Below are 20,482 nucleotides of genomic sequence, written 5' to 3'. Positions count from 1 at the left end.
GAATAGCCTGTCCACTTACTTGACTGGGGAGCCATAAAAAATTATTTTCATTATGTGCAGAACTGTTCAAAAGGTTGAAAAGTATGGGAAAAATAAATTACTAGTAATTTGCCTCATAAACCTGTTTTAAGAAAATGAATACCTAAAGACCTTTAAAGAAAATAATGTAAATGAGGAGATAATCACAATAACTAGTATCTGTGGCTAACATTTATGAAGTGTTTAATCTGTACTAAGAGCTAGGTGTGTGCTCTGTCATGTAATCTCCTCCCAACAGCTGTGCAAGATAAGTGCCATTTTTATCATTATTTTTTAGATGAACAAATTGTGCCCAGTTGAGTCATTTCCTTACCTAAGGTCATGCAGCTAGAACATGGTGGAGTCTGGCCTGAACAAAGAGAGCCTTATTTGTTTGTTTGCTTGCTTATGATACTAGCAAACCTAGAATTTAATAGATCAAAGGTCTTCTTATGAATCAAATTACTTAATGCATGCATTCATATAGCAAATTAAACTGTTGGTCTACAAATGTATTAGATAAATAGAACAACATGAAACTCCAATCTGAAAGCTTCTACTTTTATGTTTTAGGGAGATAATCTAATTACTGAGTGTCGCTACAACACAAAAGATAGAGCCCGGATGACTTGGGTAAGAAGAATTTTATTATTATTAAAATTTATTTGTGGAGGAGGAGGAATAAACTTTGATTTTAGAAGAGAAAAAAGTGAAAAGCATTCACATTTGGAAGCAAAATTCCTGAATGTCTTGAACGTGAATCATCATAAAAGTAAAATCAGAGCTGTTTTAGCATTTTATAAGATTAACTAATGATACTTTGGTAATATTTGCAGTATAATTTAGTGACCCTTTCATGAAAAGCTATCCTTAGTCTGTCTTTCAGTTTTTCCTCACCAAATATTATTAATAAAGACCTGTGGTCTCTAATGACCACGCGCGTGAATCTGGACTTAGATGAATCAAGACTTCAAAAGGAAGAATAAATTCCATGACCTTAGTGCTTCTGACCCAAAGAGAAATCTGGTCCCAACAGATTTACTGGGGAGTTCTGCCAAACATTCAAGAAATAAATCACTCATGCCTTCCTCGGTCTCTTCCAGGGAGCACAAAAAAAGGGGGAACACCTTCTACCAACTCATTTTATGAAGTTAGCACAGGCTTAATACTGAAACTTGATATGGGCAATATGAGAAAGGTCCACAACATGCACCAGAGGGAAGTAACTTTGACAACGTATTGACAAACCAAATCCAGCATTATATAAAAATGTAACATTAGGACTGATTTGGGCTTAACTAAGGAATGTAAAATTGGTTCAAATTAGAAAATACACTAATGCCATTATACATTAAGAGATCGAAGGAAAAAGACTTATGATCACTTCAATAGGGGCAGAAAAAGCATTCATAAAATTTGTCAGTCATGGGGGGAATAAAGGACATTTAGCAAACTAGGAATAGGAGAGAATTGCCTTAACCAGATAAAGATTAGCTGCGAAAAATCTATAGCAAATATCAAACTAAGTGAAATACTAGAAGTAATTCTTTAAAGTCAGGAAGAAGACAAGGATGTTTATTATCACTGGTTTTATTCAATATCGTAGTAGAAAAGAAAAAAATGAGATATAAAGATCAGAAAGGAAGAAGCGAGGAAGTAAAACACATTATTTACAGATATTGTAATTTTCCACATCAGAACCTCCCCCAAACTGATAAATCTAAAGTTAATTGTATTTTAGTGTACAATAAATTATCTCAAGAAAATTCAATTTAAGGCTATAAATTCTATAGAAATAAAATAACATTAGATGTGTTTGATCTCTATGGAGAAAATTATTAGTCATTATGCAAGACATTAAAGATCACCTAAAGAAATTAAGAGATACTGTGTTCATGGATAGAAAAGCTCAGTGAAAAAAAGATACTCTTTCTTTTTAAATTGGTTTATAAATTTGATATAATTCCAGTAAAGAAAGATCAGAGAGATTTTATGATTTGGGGTTTTGGTGTCTAACGAAGAAATCTTCACCTAGCCAAAGGTTTTCTCCTATTTTTAAAAAAATTTTTTTCTAAAAATGTTACAGTTTTAGCTTTTACACGGAGCAAGTTGATTGTAAAATCTACATAAAAGAGCAAAGGGTTAAGAATTGGCAAGACACTACTAAAAAGAACAAGATGGGAAACAAGCTACTAGATTTGATGACTTATTTTAAAGCTATGGTGATTAATAGTGTGGTTTGGGTCCAGAGTTGGAAGAGTGGAGCAGAATAGGGATCCTGGAAACAGACCTACAAACCCCCTATATGGAAACTTGGTTTAAGATAGAAATGGCATTCAGATAAATGGCAAAGGATGGACTTTTCCATTAAAGAATTACTGACACAGTTGGGTATCCAGATGACAAAAATAAAATTACATCTTTATCTCCCGCAATACACAAAAAAATCATTTCCAGGTAGATTAAACGTTAAAATGTGAAAAACAAAATATTAAAACCATTAGGAAAAATTTATATAAATATAACTTTAGTACTTTGGGGTAAGAACTTATTAAACAGAACATAAAAAGTGCAAACTATAAATTAGAATATTGATGAATTTGATTACCTTAACACTTTTGGTTACCCAAAAAACACTATTAAGTGAAAAGATAAGTTCTAAACTGAAAAAAAAATTTGCAATACATAAAGCATTAGTATCCAGCATATAAAATAAATTCTATAAATCCATAACATAAGACAAACATACAATAGAAAAATAGCAGAAGTGTGTCCCTCACTGGACATTGCCATTGGTGTCAAGGAATGACCCACTTAAAGTTATACTCTCTTCAGTGGGGCAGCCAGCAGCCAATGACTGGTTGATGTGAGAATACAAAAGCCCAATTCCCTTCCTACAATTTGGTATAACTCTGAATAGCCATCCCAGCTCAAGGACAGATTAAATATATTTACTGAGGTGTCAGCTGCACCTCATTTGCAGATCAGCTTCTCCTTTTGCCCAATCCTGCATCAAGTGCAAAGCATTGTTTTGCAATTTGTAAAATCATTGCATATTAACCACTATGTTAATGTATAACTATGAACAACACTACTATGTTTTTCACCTTCACTTTTGAAAGATAGATGATTTGCTGGATACAGAATTCTTGGTTAATTTCTTTTTCCCTGGAGCACTTGAAAATGTGATTCCAATATCATTTTGTTACTTCCATCATTTATGATGAAATGTTGGTTGTTCACTGTATTACTGTTCCCCTGTATGCAATGTATTGTTTTTCTTTGCAGCTTTCAAGATTTTCTCTTTGTCTTTGGCTTTTAGCAATATAACTATGATGTGTCTAGGTATGGTTGTCTTCATAATTATCTTTGGCATTTATTGAGCTTCTTGGGTCTGTAAGTTAATGTTTTTCACTAAATTTGGGAGGATTTCCACCATTTTTTTCAAATATGTTTTTCTATTCTTTTTTTCTCTTCCCTCTCATTCTGGAATTCAAATTATATACATGGAACATTTAACATTATCCTACAGATCTCTGAGGTGTTTTCACTTTCTTTAGTCTTTTTTTCTCTGTTCTTTGGGTTGGGAAATTGCTATGGATTGATCTTCAAGTTCACGGCTTCCTTCCTCTGCCATGTCAAGTTGCTCTCGAGCTCATCCTGTGAATTTCTAATTTAGTTATAGTACTTTTCAACTCTAGAATTTCTATTCAGTTCTTTTTTCTAATGTTTTCCTTTGTCTGATGTTATTCCTTATTTGTTCACTCTTTTTTTTTTTTTTTTTTTTTTTTTGCGGTACGCGGGCCTCTCACTGTTATGGCCTCTCCTGTTGCGGAGCACAGGCTCCGGACGCGCAGGCTCAGCGGCCATGGCTCATGGGCCTAGCTGCTCCGCGGCATGTGGGATCTTCCCGGACCAGGGCACGAACCCATGTCCCCTGCATCGGCAGGCGGACCCTCAACCACTGCGCCACCAGGGAAGCCCTGTTCACTCATTTTTAACATATTTACCATTAATTATTTGAACATCTTTCTTTAGCTCTTTAAATATATTTATGTCTGTTTTTAAGTCTTTGCTAAATCCAACATCCATGTCCTCTCACAATTTATTTCTACTAACTTTTTGTCCTGAATACAGATCATAGTTTCCTGTTTCTTTTCATGTTTAATAACTTTTGGTTGAAAATTGGACATTGTTGTAGCAACTCCAGATGCTGTTCTTCTTTTTTAATTAGTACATAATTTACTACTTAGATTCAAACTGTGAACTGTGCCTCCCCTGTGGTATGCAGCTGCTGATGTTTATATACATGACAGCAAGATTATGGAAAACTCAGTGCAATCAGGCAAAGATTCCATCAAACTGACCGATTGGTATCTTGTTACTGAACATCCTCTGAAATGTTCACTGTGGTGAGAAGTTTACATCACATACACTGAACTTTGAGGAGATTATTAAGTTATTTAAGAAAGGCAGCTTTTAAAGAGATGGAAATAACTTTATTAATTTTTAAATGTGCCACTATCTTTTAAAAAACCAAATTGGCCTTTAAGTGATTATTTTTCAGCTTTAAGGTCATTTCAATATGGAAAGAAACTGCATAACATTTGCAGCTTGTGTGCTATAAGTATCAGAGTTGGTGGAACATATACTTTTCTAAATAAAGTATCTCCATTTTCAGGGAGGATTAAGCACCAGGAATGAAATGTGTCTCTCATACCTTCTTTATTACCCACGAATTAATCTTACTCGATGTGCAAGTATCCCAGACATTATGGAACAACTTCAGTTCATTGGTGTTAAGGAGATCTACAGGCCAGTCACGTAAGTAGTAAACGGATTTCATGGTAGGGGTAAGGATGGGCTTTATTTTCATACTAGATTCATCACCATGTTATGGGATTCCTTAATGTGCTGTTCTATTTGATTATTTTCAATTGGGGAGTCCAAGGGACCTTCTTGCTTGTTATGTCCAGGGTCCTTGAGACTACTCTTAGGTTCAGTAGTTTTCTAGGAAGACCTAAAGGATTCAGCTTATAGTTGTACTCATGACTAATATTTATTACAGTGAAAGAATATAAAGAAAAATGAACAAAAGGAAAAGGCACATGAGGTAAAGTCCACACAGTAAACCAAGTGTAAGCTTCCAAGAGACCTCTCCTAGTGGAGTCACACAGAGTGTGCTTAATTCCACTCACGTCAAATTATGACAACATATATGAAGTGTTGTCAACTGGAGAAGCTCATTAGAGACTCAGTGCTGAGAGTTTCTACTTGGGGCTGGTCACATAGGTGCCCTCTGCTTAGCAAATACCAAAATTCCAGATTCTCAGAAGGAAAGCAAGTGTTCAACATAAACAGCATCATTTGTACAGACAGTCTAGGTACAGTAAATTACTCTTATCATTTGGAGAAAGTTTTATGTCCTATAGGAAATTGTTTGCTATTTAAGTTCCCTGATGCCAGCCAAAGGTCAGCCTTCCAAGCAGGTGTTCCTAAGGATGGCTGTCTCAGACCTTCTGTGTTAACTCTTTCTGCACAATTGCATATAATAGAAACGACTTAGGATAAAATTATAAACAAGAGAAATATTATTCCTGCTCCCTTGAGATTGTGTGCTAGAGTGGGGAGGAGGTAATAAGCAAATAAACAACATAATATAAAATTTAAGATATTAAAAGATGTTATGAAAATAATCAAGACAGTGAAGGAAGTGTATAGTTGTTCTCAGTAGGGTGGTGAGAGCTTTTCTCGGGAGGTGTCTTAGTCCATTTGGACTCTTATTACTGCCATAGATAGGGTAGCTTATAAACAACAGAAAATTTACCTGTCACTGTTCTGGAGCCTGAGAAGACCAAGATCAAGATTCTGGCAGATTCAGCATCTGGTGAGGACCCACTTCCTCACAGACAGCCATCTTCTCACAGTGACCTCATGTGGCAGAGGGTCAAGGGAGCTTTCTCAAGCTGCTTCTATAAGGGCACTAATCCCATTTATGAGGACAGAACCTCCCAAAGGCCCCACCTCCTAATAATGTCACCCTGGACATTAAGATTTCAACATGTGAATTTCAGGGGGTGGCGGAACACAAATATTCAGATCATAGCAGGAGGTGATGTTTGAGCAGAGACCTCAGTGATCAGGAGCCAGCCAAGGAAAGATATGGAAGTATACTCTTTAGGGAGAAAAGCCAGTATAATGGATGGTGGGTATGAGGCTAGCATGTTCAAAGAACAGCAAGAAGGTGAGTATGGCTGAAGCAGAGTGAAATTTGGCAGAGTAGGTGAGGAGGTCTAAGAGTAAGTGGGACCATATAGTGTAGAACTTTTTAGGCAACATAAGGACTTTGGGTTTTAAGTGCGAAGAGAAGCTATTATAGGGTATAGGGTATTAAGAATGTTAATTTAGCTACTGTGTTGAGAAAGGACTCTAGGAGGGCAAGATTGGAAAGAATAATATCTACCTGGAGACTTGTGATTGTCCAGTTGAGAGCTGAGGGTGCCTTGGACCAGGATGGTGCCAATAGTGTTTATGAGAAATGGTTCCAATCAGGTTAGCTTTTGAAGGTAGCACTCTCTGGACTTATTGATTGACTGCACCTCTGGGAGATGGTGAGGGAAAGAGAAGAGTAAAGGGAAAGTAATGATATGTGAATGGTGCAGGGAAACATGTTTGAAGAAGAAATTGAGAATTATTATTAATTAATTATTATTATTAATATTAAGGTTGATGTAAAATAAAAGGATTTTATCCATTCTTAGTGCCACAAAGAAGAATTAGGGTGGCTGGTAGAAATTTTCAAGTGTAGATTTTATCTTAATGTAAGGACGAATTTTCTAATGATTAGGACTTTTCAAAATGAAAAGGACTGGTGTAATTAGGCAAAAGATACACATAGATTTTTGAGGGGGTGTATTTAAGCAGAGGTTAAATAAACTCTTAATGAGGATGTGGTAAAATGCAGATCTGAAGGAGGATATACTTATGGTCTCCTTTTTGTTCCAAAATTTTATGGGGATTATAAATTAGGAACTAAAAACACTCTTCTTTTTAAATTAAACCTGCTATTCATAGATATGTTCCACTGAGTTCTTATCCAGACAACCCAATGACCACTAGACAATAAGTCTGTATCTACTAAAATACAAATAACAAAATGCTGGTGTAAATTATGTTGTAGGTTATAAAGTATTTTCACATACATGATTTCATTTAATTTATTTTCACACAATTCCAATAGGTAGAGCAGTATTTGCAATCCCAGTTTAGAGAAGGAAATGGAAGCTAAGAGATTAAAAATCTGTTCAACCTCATAGAGTACATACTAAATGGGGGAGCTAGGGTTTGTATTGTGGTTGATGATATATGTGCCTTTCTGTTCACAATCAATAACTACATTGCAAATAAGTAAATAAAAATATCAATAAAAATCAAAACAACACATAAAAATCATTCTAAAAACAATAAGGTATAGTCTTGTCTTCAAAATATTGAGATTATATTGTTTCTTACTAAGACTTAATAGTTTTTTTTTCCCTTTAGAATATTTTTAACATATTGACTAGAAACTTTTCCTAATCAAGAGAATGTTGGAGTGAATGTTGGATGAACATTCAAAACTGTGTATTTACAAGATGATTGAAATGTGTTCTGTGGTCCAGTTATTTTCTTTTGTGTTCAACTTGCGTGAAGCCTCTGAAACGCTCAGCTCCTGTGCCCCAACGAGCTCTGTCAGTGTCCGCACGTTTGGTCTCCTTCAGGAAATATTGAAGTTGGGGTTTTCATCACTTCGAAAGACAGGGAGGGTTGCTTCAAAGAACAAGGCCAGTTTTGAGATGTCATTGCCCACATAAAACCATTTAACTACATGGTTAAATATAGTTATTCTTCAAAAATATGAGTGAAAAAGAGCCTCTGTTATAAAATACATGTTTGGACTTTAAATCAGACTTTCAAGTCTAGTTCATCATCACAATGACATAATAATCATTAAAGGCCAAACCAACAAGGTTCTGGTGAAAAGATCAGAAAGAGAGAAATGGTTTGAGTGCTTTTTTTCTGTTTTGCTTATAAGAATACCGCGAATTTGGTTTTAGGACACAATACTAAACAGGAATATATATAACATATAACCTAGAATCTCTTATTTTTGCTTTTAATGTAAGGACTATTTAGGTGTCCAGTTTTTTTTTTTAAACATTCTGTAGCAATTCTAGGATTAAAGGATGCATTGGCGGAAAGATAGAGACAAGTACATCCTGTCTCAGGATTTGTCTGTTTTGGGGGATGCAGTTTTTCTCTGCCTCCTACAGATCTGGCAAGGCTTAAGGAAAAACAAAAAACTCCCAAAGATCAGATAACAGAGTAGACAATGAGGTCAGATAAATTTGTATTCTCTGCTGCACCATATATCACCACTGTCTGTGTGGTTTCAGTGAGGTTTATGTGATGGAAAGTTCCTGCCTTATTTGTTCTATTTCTTAAAAACAAAATCAAGAGAGGTGTTTGTATTTTTCTTTGCAGGAAAAAAATTACTTTATGTTGATAAGGTGTAAAAGTCACACAGGCTTTATTATAAAGAGCTTAGGTAATGCAGAAAAAGGTTTTAAAAAAGAGGACAGGGCTTCCCTGGTGGCGCAGCGGTTGAGGATCCCCCTGCCAGGGCAGGGGACATGGGTTCGAGCCCTGGTCCAGGAAGATCCCACATGCCTCGGAGCAACTAAGCCTGTGCACCACAACTACTGAGCCAGTGCTCTAGAGCCCGCGAGCCACAACTAGTGAGCCTGCATGCCACAACTACTGAAGCCCGTGCTCCTAGAGCCCGTGCTCCACAACAACAGAAGCCACCGCAGTGAGAAGCCCGCGCACCTCAATGAAGAGTAGCCCTCACTCGCCGCAACTAGAGAAAGCCCACGCACAGCAAAGACCCAACGCAGCCAAAAATAAATAAATTTAAAAAAAAAAGAGGACGAAAGCAATCACCCCAAATTCTGCTAGAAATAAGCAACACTAACATTAATGGAATGTCATTACAGACATTTTTTCTATGTAGGTATTGATATGAAGATGAATAGAGTAGCGTTAGAAAGATTATAATTTGTGCACTGCTTTAAACAAAAATATTAAAATTTAATTTTGTTTTAATTTATCAGAAGAAAAAGAAACTAAATCAAAATTGAATAGTTGTTGAACAAATAAGCACTGCTATTTTTTTTTTTTTTTTTTTTTTTTTTTTTGCGGTACGCGGGCCTCTCACTGTTGTGGCCTCTCCCGTTGCAGAGCACAGGCTCCGGACGTGCAGGCTCAGCGGCCATGGCTCACGGGCCCAGCCGCTCCACGGCACGTGGGATCTTCCCGCACCGGGACACGAACCTGTGCCCTCTGCATCGGCAGGCAGACTCTTAGCCCCTGCGCCACCAGTGAAGCCCAGCACTGCTATTGTTTTTAACTACAAGATATAATATTGTATAAAGGAGCTCTCAAATGTTGAGAAAATAGATCATAAAAGATATTAACACATTTTTTGAAAACATGTTTCAGTTTTAGATCATAAAGATGAGGACATTCACACTTTCACATTTTCTCCCAAACTCCCTTTTGTACCTCCAAATATTTATTATTTATATTAGAATTTTTGTATTCTCAAGATTTTTAATTTTCACATTTAATTCTAAAACATAATTTCCACAATATTTAATGCAACTTTTATAGATTCAGTGATAATCCCTAATCTTTATATGATTTCTGCATTTCTGAGTTCTTTAATTTGATTCCTCAGGGTTTTGTCCTCAAGTTGCTTAATCAAGAAGGGCTTCCATGTGCTTTATGCCCTGAGTTCTTTTATGTTTGAAAATTTCTGCATTTATATTTGGGCAGCATTTGGCTGGATATAATATTTTGGGATCATACGGTTTTTTCCCCCCTTTGGAGATGTCTTTGGATGAATGGGCTCATTCTTCCTCTACCTGGAGAATTCATAAGTTAAATTGAACATATTTAAGTGTTGAGCATATGAATCAAATTCTCCCGAAACACAAAGTGTTCTTTCAGTACATATATTCACTTCTTTTTTTCATTTCAAGGACATTTTATCTTATGTCTACAAACTTTTTTCTACTCTATTTGGGATTTTTATCAAGCATTTTCCCATAATTTTTCAGAAATGCTCTTCTGCTTCCTGTTTTTTCTAACTTATTTAGTACTAATTTTTTTGTCTTAAATATATTACCTTTAGTCTGCTATCCCTCTTTTCATCTCATTGTGTTGTTTTATCATCTTGTATTTGAGCTCTTGTTTAATTGAATTCATGTTCTTATTAAATAAACTTACAGCGTGAAACACTTGTGGGAATTCTCTCCAGTATAATTGATTTATATCTTCTTCTAGAGTTGATTTTTTCTGTCTCCTTATATGAAATGTGATATAATTTCCTTTCACCCTAAGTTTGCATGGTTGTTTGTCATTTCTTGCTTATGCTGAGCCAGCTCTGTTTAGAACTTCTCTTTGCTCTAGTAAAATATAGGTGAATTTTTACTACCTTCTAAGCAAACCTGAGAGTAGCTTTCTTTCTCTCCACACCACAGTTTGAAGTTTGGGTGATGTATTTTTATGTACTTCCTTTTCTATATTTTGAGGGTAAAGGGCTGTGTGTGTAGAGTTGGGACTCTATATCACAATGCATGGGTTATTCCTTCCTCAGATTTTATTAAAAATCTATTAGAGGATGTTTACTAAGTGGTTAGGCTGAATGCCTTTCCATAAGGGAATGTCCCAGGCCTTATATCATGCTGTCAAATCTGTTGCAGCTCTCAAGCTTTTGCTTCTATCAGGGAGATTCAGCTTTACTGGGTGCTTCGCAACATTCACTGGCTCAGGGAGTGTCGAGAGGATTAGGAGTTGTGCCTCGTTAAGTCAGATTTCCTGGTTTCCTTCTTTAACAATTTGATTGGTAAAGTATACACTGTGTCTTTTTTGTTGGTTTGTTATGGTTTTTTTTTTCAGTCAAATTGCTTGAGGTAGAACATACCTACAATAAAATGCCCCTATGGTTAAGTATACTGTTCTAAAGTTTTCTCAGATGTGTACCCCTGTTTAACCACATCACAAATGAGATATAGAGCATTTTCATCACCGCCAAAACTTCTCTCACACCTCTGGAGACAATCGCCTCTCCACACAAAACTCCAGGAAACCATGGCTTTGATCTTTTCTAGATTTTATGAAAATAGGATAAGATGGTATATACTATTTTGTGCCTGACTTCTTTAACTTACAATGTTTCTGAGATTCATCTAAACTGATGAATATATACTGAGATTCATATATATACATAAATATATATGTATGTATGTATCAGCAGTCCTTTCCATTTTATTGCTGAGTAGTATTCCCCAGTGTGTATATACCCAGATTCATTTATCGATTCACCAGTTGAAAGACATTTGGATTCTTTCCAGTTTGTGACTATTATGAAGAAAGTTGCTGTGAACGTGATTGTGTTCATCCTTGTATGGACATATGTTTACAATTTCTGGGTTAACACCTAGTGGTGGAATCCCTGGATTGTACACTAAGTTTATGTTTACTGAATAAGACTCTCAAAATGTTCTCCAGAATAGCGTACCTTTTTACATTCTCACCAGATTAATAAGATCTCCTACTGCTTAACAATCTTCCCAATGTATTTTGTGTTTTCCATATTTTAAATTTTATCTATTTTAATGTGTATGCAGTGGTATCTTATTGTAGTTTTATTTTCCATTTCCCCATGACGCATGATATAGAGTGTCTTTTCACATGGTTATTAGTCATTTATATATGTTCCTTCATAATGGTTCAAATTCTTGTCCATTTAATTGGGTTACTTTTTTAAAATTTATTGAGTTGTAAGAGTCCTTCATAATTTTAAAAAGTTCTTTATACTTTGGATATAAATCTTTGTCAGGTATATGTTTGCAAATAATTTTTCCCAGTCTGGCTTGATTTTACTTTTTCAACTGTATTTTTTGAAGTCTGTTTTATCATTTTTGGTTTGTTTTGTGCTTTTGATATCCCACGTAAGAAATTGCTGCCTGCCCAAGGTTGTGAAGATTTTCTCCTGTTTTTTTTCCTAAAAACTTTACAGTTTTAGCTTTAGGTTGATGATCCATTTTGAATAATTTTTTTTGTGTTGTATATGCTGAGGTTCATTGTATTTCATACAGATATCAAGTTGTACAAGAACCATTTGATGAAAAAAACTACCCCTTTCCTATATAATTACTCTGGAAGGTTTGCTGAAAATCATTTCACCATATACTGACAATTTCTGGACTCTGAGTTCTGTTTCATTGTGGTACATGTTTAGCTGTACTATAATACCACACTCGATTATTATTATAGTTTTATAGTAAATCTTGAAATAAGAGTGTGTAATGTGTAAGTCTCCAAACTTGTCATTTTTTTTCTTTTTCCAAAATTATTTTGGATAGTCTAAGTTTATTCCATATTCGTGTATTTTTAAATCAACTAGTCAATTAAATTAAGCTTACAAAGGAAAGTTACTCATCAATATTAAACCCTTCCTTTTTATCAACTATAGTGATATATAAATAATACCCTTCTATTTATATGTATATCTGGGTAGTCATTTGGACACTGCCCAGATGTGCAGAAATGTAACTTTTAATTTCTAGAACATTCCTAGTGTTTCTAATAACTAAGTCCCAGTCCCAGTGAGAGCAGAAGAACTTGCTACTTCAACGTTACCTGTTTCTGGTTTACAGCTTAGTCTTTTAAGGAAAAATACTCAGGATAAATATTTACTTTTTCAGGATTTCTACTCATTCTGTCTTTTCCTTCTCTTTTCTCCAATGGTAATCTGGAAGTGTGGTGTAGGACAGGCTGGAAAGGTTAGGAAATTAGTTGGTGTGATGTTACAGATAGGAGCCTGAACAAATTTAGTAGGAAGGGAAAGGAGACAATAACAATGAGACAAGATGCCAGGTCAGGGAGGTTGTGACGTGCTTCTCCTCACCCAGCCTGTCATGCTGGCTCCAACATAGGATTCATTGGGTTTGCCCTTTCCTACATCCTTTTCCATATATTTATAGTAAGTAAATAAATGTGTTTATACCTCTTCTGTCATTTTATACTGTGAAATCTCAAACAGGTACTAGTTTACTAATTTGTTTTAGCAGTAAAACTTTTTAAGATTTCATCTACGTATGTAATACACTATTCACTCTTACCAGCAAGGCTGCAGAAAATTTAGGGCACTTAGTCCTCCTTAGTACTTTAGTAGAGATTCCATTGCCACCTTGTGGTGTTTTATGTGATTACAGGCTGATGATCTCCACACACCCCCCCACTCCCACCCCCCTAACCCCCAGCATTTCCCTGGTGATTAAGTTGATTTTCCTTTTTTCAAGACAAATACCTTATCTCTTTGAAAAGTAAATTTGATTTTTAATATTTGATTTAAAGTTATTTTATAGTTAATGAAATATAAAGCTTTTAGTGTACTTAAAAGGACATTGTATGTAAATATAATGGGCCCCTTTCAAGTCAAATTTTTACTTTATGCAAGTTTTTACATGTACAAGTTTTATTTTATACTAATTCTGGATTGTATCTCTGCAAGTCTTCACAGTGTATTTAATTTACAATGTTATAGATCTAAGGTCATTGCTAGATATGTTTAATGTAGTGTGATGGTGATTGCTCTCTATGGTACTTTAAGGTCTCTGCGCAAAATAGTACATTTAAAACTCAACAAAGATATATGGACTTTAATTAAAGGAAAAAGAAGGTTAGGAATAAAGTATATAAAGATTCTCATATATGACCTATTGTATTATTCATTGTCTTACTTATTAGAGTACAGAGGAAATGACTTTGTTTTAAACATTAAAAATTTATCTTCCTAACTGTAAAAGATTAATAAAGGATGTTTAATTTAATTAAAAAGATAATATTCAATGTGCCTGAGTAGGTTATGTGTGTAAGAGAGAGAGGCGGTAGTGACATAATTAAATGAAGAAATTGTGAAAATCAAATATTAAAAATGTAGATTCCTCAGCTGGAGGTTAATTCATTGTTAGTTACTGAAAAATCACTGGAACTTCCTCTTGGGGTGTCAAGGGAGCCAAATACCTACTGGTTACCCATGATAATCTCCTGGAAGGTCCGTGGAGTAGTTTATGTAAATTTCTGAGCTATGCCAACACTTACACTTTTCCTTTTTTTTTCACTTTTCCTTTTTTCAAGAATCAATAATATCAAACTTATATTTAATGAAAGACATCACCTGAAGAGTACCTCTTGAAGCTGGTCATGTCATTCTTCTGTGATTTCGTTCTTCTTTCTTGGACACTTAACATATATTTTTTTAGAGCAGCAAGTAGAAGCAGACTGTATCCTCTGTGGAGTATTTTTTTCTCAGTGGAGTATTAAAAACACTGGTTCAATTTCAAATTTTTCAAAACTTTTTGTCACTTAGGCAAGCTAAAACAGGGCAGCCAGCAGGGGTCAGGCTTTTCAACAGCATGGAACTGAAATTTCCAACGTTGTTCAGTACCTTTTGAGATTCTATACGTTTCTTCATTACACCATTAGCATTATACCCGTCAGAACTGAATGCTTACCAGTTATATTGTTAACTAGAACCAAAACAAGTACGTGAGGAATTATGAGGCTCTGGGGAAGCTTTCTAAGCCAAAACGATTTGTTTAAAAGTAATACCTAGGGCTTCCCTGGTGGCGCAGTGGTTGAGAGTCCACCTGCCAATGCAGGGGACACGGGTTTGTGCCCCGGTCCGGGGAGATCCCACATGCCGTGGAGTGGCTGGGCCCGTGAGCCATGGCCGCTGAACCTGCATGTCCGGAGCCTGTGCTCCGCAACGGGAGAGGACACAACAGTGAGAGGCCCGCATAATGAAAAAAAAAAAAAAAAGTAATACCCATCTGTTACTAAACCGAGGATTTTAAAAAAAGATTCCTTATTTTATATGTATTTCTTCTAGCAACTGCTTAAGAGTTCATCAGTGCTTTGCATTAGGTTATCTGTGTGTGTAAAAATGAACAAGTATGAAGTCTATTTTAGAATGTTGAAAAGTGATGGAAACATGTAATGCTTTTGTTCTGAATATGACTAATTATGGTTATTTATTTTAAATTCAGGACCTGGCCTTTCATTATTAAAAGCCCCAAGCAGTATAAAAACCTTTCTTTCATGGATGCAATGAATAAGTTTAAATGGACTAAAAAAGAAGGTCTTGCCTTCAATAAGATTGTCCTTAGCCTGCCGGTGAACGTGAGGTGTTCCAAGACAGACAACGCAGAGTGGTCGGTAAGCCCCACTTTGTTTCAGTCTTCGGGGAAACCAGATGTTACATCTTACCTGACTCCACAATAGATACCATCAAAGGAACAGACAGATATCCGTAAACCCAGTGGTCCAGCTGTCTTTTGATATGTCTGCGTATTTATTCAGTGATTACTTAGATTGGCCCAAAACTCCTGATTCCACTTCCTTTGAAGAAGGCAGTCTATTCTAAAACTAAAATTGGGGTGAAGAAGGAATAAAATGGGATGAGAGCTTCAAAAAAAAGACAGAGCATGTTTTCTATCTCTTCTTTCCCAAAGGCGTGTCCGGCCCTCTTTGCCCCCTCGCTGAGAATCCTTAAGACTCTGACACCCGGACGGTGCACAACTTCCGTATCCACACCAACACCCCTTTAAGCCCTGCAGAGGCGCAAGGGCTGAGCACGCAGTCCTGCTCTTAAATCACGCACTCAGTGGCAATGTCTGCTTTTTCCTTTTCAGATTCAAGGGATGACAGCATTACCTCCAGATATAGAAAGACCCTATAAAGCAGAGCCTTTGGTGTGTGGAGCTTCTTCCACTTCCCTGCGTGGAAATGTGTCTCTCGAGCTGCTCCTGTGCTTCATGGTTCTGGGCGGCGCACTAAGCTCCACAGGCTTGTGCCCGTAATCCTGTTGTGCTCCGTAACCATGGTTTTCCGAGATCCGAACCTGACATTTAACGTGCAGGTTAAAGGCACTTTGGGCGTGAAGGGTGAGGGTGAAGCTCTTGGAGACTTGCCTTTCACATGTTCCCTTCCTCCCCTCCCCCTCTTCCCAGGCTGCCTGAGAGATGTCAGTCGGGTTCTCGTCTTTTCCTCAGAAACATCTGATAAAATGTATCGACCCCCAAATAGAGCAAAGCGGGCCTGACTTCATATAACCTCTTAAAAACTATGGATAAAGTCAAGTGGAAGTAAAAGAGTTCTTTATCTCCTTCTGTATTTCATTTTATTGAAATACTCCTTGTTATTTTACTTTTTAACATTGTTGATTTGGTTTCTATATTCCTTTTTTTAAAAATGTTTTCATCTTAAAGGTGTAAAAGGAAGTACTCCCCATTGCAGTTGTCTTACTCTTTATTGCCCTTTGGTGTGGCTTCCCAGATGTAACAGCGGTCCTTCCTACCTTTCCACGTTATCTGGTTCTGTTCATTTTTGTGAATTACCCACGCACCTCAGTGCTTTCTGATGGTGCCCATTCTAGTCTCCTCATTTATCTGAGTCTGAGTCCCAAACTACCCTGAATCCATCTCAAAGTACTTTTCCCCACCCCCCTCTTCCTTGCTCAGCACTGGCCAGGTGAGTTTTTTCCTTGAGCTCTGTCACTATGTAAAAAGAAAGAGGCTATGGGAAACATAGAAATGGTACATAACTGATTGTAGGCTGAGGAGAAAATGTAATTGGCTGCAAACTCTGTGCTGTGAGGGGTGTTTTGTGGGGCTCCAGGGCAAAGGCCAGATAGTGTGAACCAGCTGAGGAGGGTGTGAGGTCCCTGTAGTACCTCCCTGACCATGGTGGGTGTCACACGTGTTGCATACTGGCTCAATCTGAGTCACAGTTGCTATTGTAGATGTATTTTTATATTAGTTAGTAAACTAACTTTCCATCGTAAAATTGTCACCAACTGAAAATCTTGTCACCTTTTTTGGTTCTCTTGGTATAGTATAGATTAGCCAAATCTTGTTTTGTGTCTTTTGCTCATTTCTTAAACTAAGTCTGTTTGGATAATATTAATAAACTAAATAAAATTAAATTTTCATGTGGTATCTTGCATACTCCTTGAGAGAAGCAAGTGGTTCAATACCGCTTGATTTGCCAGTCCAATCAATTAAGAATGTTGCAGCATTTTTCCATTCCATTTTTAAGCCATTTCTCCCTAGCAAACAATGTCTTCAACACAAACTGTATTGTCTTTTAAATAAATATTGTGTTTCAGAGTTTTTCCTTCTTGATTCTCAGAATTTGTGCATCTAATGAAATACTTGTCATGTTTTTGAGGAATATTTTATTGTTAACTTTAATTCTTTTTATTTCATGAGTGTTATATCAGATTCTATGATTTTCCTTCTAAATATTTATGTAAGAAATATGATCATCTCAAACACTCCCTATTTGAAATTTCATGTTTATTTTTACTTCAGAATTTCTGAACCTGAGATATCAAAGTAAAATGATTTCCTTTGGAAATTGTGTAATATTATATTTGTTTTCATTGTTCTTAGTAAGGAAGGTGCACATGCTGGCTAGAAAAGGATACACAGCTTTTGGAAACTCAAATTTTTGGAGCCAGGGGAATCTATTTTTCTACTTGATGTTGCTAAGAATAAAGCTGACATTCTACTCGTAGGAATTCTCATGAATATATATAATTTTGAGGCATTGACTCTTTCTTTGAAATTGGGATAGGTTATCTGTTGAATATTTGGTTGGATTCTGATTATATTCTAAGTTAGTTTGCTCTGTAGTTGCGCAGACCTTCCTGAACAGCCCAGGCTTTTTACTGCTGCCCTGGATCAAGTCACAGTACCTGTTTCCTAGGCTATCAGGGAGGAGTGCCTGAGACTCAAGGGAGGACAGAGTCTCCATGTACAATGGTCCCTGGTTTGAGCCTCCGTGTGGGGAGGGTCAGAGAAGCATCCATGATAAAACCAAAATTCATCAAGGCCATGTGAGGTTGAAAGTATCTTGGGTGATCATTTTCTCTGGAGTAGTCTCAGGCAGGGTCAAGGGTGATAAGAGTGATTAGAGTGATGCAGTCAACAGAGGCAGATGAATTAAGAGCTCTGGACTTTATCTTAATGGCTATGGAGGCCAATGATGAATAACAAATAGCAGGACATTTGGAAGCAGGATATAACTTCACTGTACAATTTGCTCAACTAAACTCTTATTGTTGGACGTACAGGCCATTTCCAGTTTTTCAGTATGATAAACACTGCTGTGATTAACGTTCTTATAATTAAAACTCTCATTTCTATAAGTATTGCCTTATAAGTTACTATAAGTGGAATTACATATTAATAATTGCATATGTTTGAGAATTTTGATGAATACTGCCAGATGCCTTCAACTTATTGTTCAAATTATTCTCAAATGGTTCAGAAAAGAATCCTATCTATCTATGTATCTATCATCTATCATCTATCTATCTATCATCTGTCCACAGAGAGAGAATAATAATTCAGTATGGTAAAATGATACCAAGTGAGGACTGTGGGTGAAAGATATAGGAGTTTTTTAATACTATTCTTGCAACTTTTTAAAATTTGAAATTATTTCAGAATAAAAAGTTACAAATGCTATAATGAAAGATCCACCTATAGTAAAGTGATCCAGGCAGGTGATCTTCCCTAGACAGTGGCAAAGAGAGAAGTTGGAATGTGATTATGCCTCAGATACCCATGGGTAAGGGCAGGGATGACTGGCAATTTGCCAGTTCTGACTAAGGATGGAATATATTCCCAGTTTAGAGGTCCAGAACAAAGGGCTTGAAAATTTTAGGGATTTGGAAAGGATCCCAAAACAAAAAAGGAAGAGGTTTTGGAGCTAGAAATCATTAAAAATATGTATCATTTATTTCATGTTTTTCCCCTGATTATAAATCTAATGTGTAGTAATGCCTATTCACTGAAGAAAATTTAGAAAATATGGTAACTTAAAAAATAGACAAAACCCAAATCTGTTAATCCTATTACCTAGAGACTACCAACTCTAACTTTTTGGTTCATAAGCTTCTAGTATATGTCTGTGAAAGTATATATTTATGTGAATCCATATTTGATATTAGATAACACTAGCTTCCGAAACAAATTCCAAAATATCAATGGCTTAACATAATAAAGTTTATTTCATATTCATTTACTAGTTTGATGTGTGTGGTTCATTTGCTAATTGGCTTAACTTTTTTTTTAAAAACATCTTTATTGGAGTATAATTGCTTTACAATGGCTTGTTAGTTTCTGCTTTATAACAAAGTGAATCAGCTATACATATACATATATCCCCATATCTCCTCCCTCTTGCATCTCCCTCCCACCCTCCCTATCCCACTCCTCTAGGCGGTCACAAAGCACTGAGCAGATCTCCCTGGGCTTTCCTTTTTGTGGTGATTCAGGGACCCAAGATCCTACAGTTCCATCATTCCTAGAGCCTGGGGGTCCTATGCGTTCAGCCGGCTAACAGAGAAAGACCTGAACTAGTGACATAAGTGACCACTTTCACTCTGCTGATTAAAATTAGTCACATGGCTTCACTGGAATGTGAAAGGGGCTGGGAACGTAATGTCTGTTTGGATAGCTGCCTCCTAAAGATAGCACTACAGAAGAGAAGCTCTGATGCAATAGATATTTTTAGCAAAATTGACTTCCATCTAATCCAGTAAATTCCAAGAGTTTTGAGTTTTAGAGACAATTATCAGACCAGTATAGTGTTGTCAATTATACATATTTGTCAAGTAGGTCACTAAACAGGATAATTAGTATTTATTTAACAATTTTTTTGAAAGCCTACTTGGAGCCAGGTTCTTACTAGAATGTTGAGTTTATAATTGTGAGTAAAAACAGATATTGTCTCTGCCATGATGGAGATTATAGCCTCGTGGTAAAGCTCATAGCTGAGCCAAATAAAATCTCCTCTCTTTATTTATTTATTTTTAGAATGGAAGGATTCAGAATAAATGTCAGTCCTTCAAACTGAATAAATTTAGCTTTATGAAATGCTTATTCACCATCCTGAATCATCCCTTTTCCATAGATTATTTGGACCACAAACATAGTTTATATAGTTTTATCTATTTTTGGTCATCTTAGCCTTACAAGATCTTGATTGACAGTTATATCCAAATCCAGCATAGTCAAACTGGTAGTTTATGAGAAGAAAATGGTCAATTGAATAGACTTATGGCAGCATCCCCTACCCCCTTGGCGAGAGGTGTGTTCCATGGAAAATATGAATAGTGATGGGAAATTGATACAAAGTTAAAGAGGGTTACTGTTGCACTTTTCAGAGTTTCGAATATATGAATGTGCATTTGAAAGTCCAGGCTATATAGTATGAAACATTTCCCGAACTCATTGACCACTCTACCACGTTGTAGTGGAGCAATGTTCCCTAAGGAACAAGC

The 20,482-nt window shown here is 36.2% G+C and overlaps 1 protein-coding gene across 1 annotated transcript in view; it reads left to right on the top strand.

Annotated features, from left to right (window-relative positions):
• MOXD1 (monooxygenase DBH like 1) overlaps nt 1-15,989 on the top strand; it is a gene marked incomplete at both ends in the record, with an annotated part of 77,683 nt that extends 61,694 nt beyond the window's left edge. The window contains 4 exons of the mRNA XM_079716738.1: nt 592-651; nt 4,700-4,842; nt 15,177-15,345; nt 15,822-15,989. Of these exons, the coding sequence (XP_079572864.1) occupies nt 592-651; nt 4,700-4,842; nt 15,177-15,345; nt 15,822-15,989 (540 nt within the window). The remainder of the gene's footprint in view (nt 1-591; nt 652-4,699; nt 4,843-15,176; nt 15,346-15,821) is intronic.
• Nucleotides 15,990-20,482: the final 4,493 nt, after the last annotated feature.

Source organism: Hyperoodon ampullatus (assembly GCF_949752795.1).
Source record: "Hyperoodon ampullatus genome assembly, chromosome: 12".
Taxonomy (NCBI): Eukaryota; Metazoa; Chordata; class Mammalia; order Artiodactyla; family Ziphiidae; genus Hyperoodon; species Hyperoodon ampullatus.
This window is presented reverse-complemented; position numbering and strand designations above follow the sequence as displayed.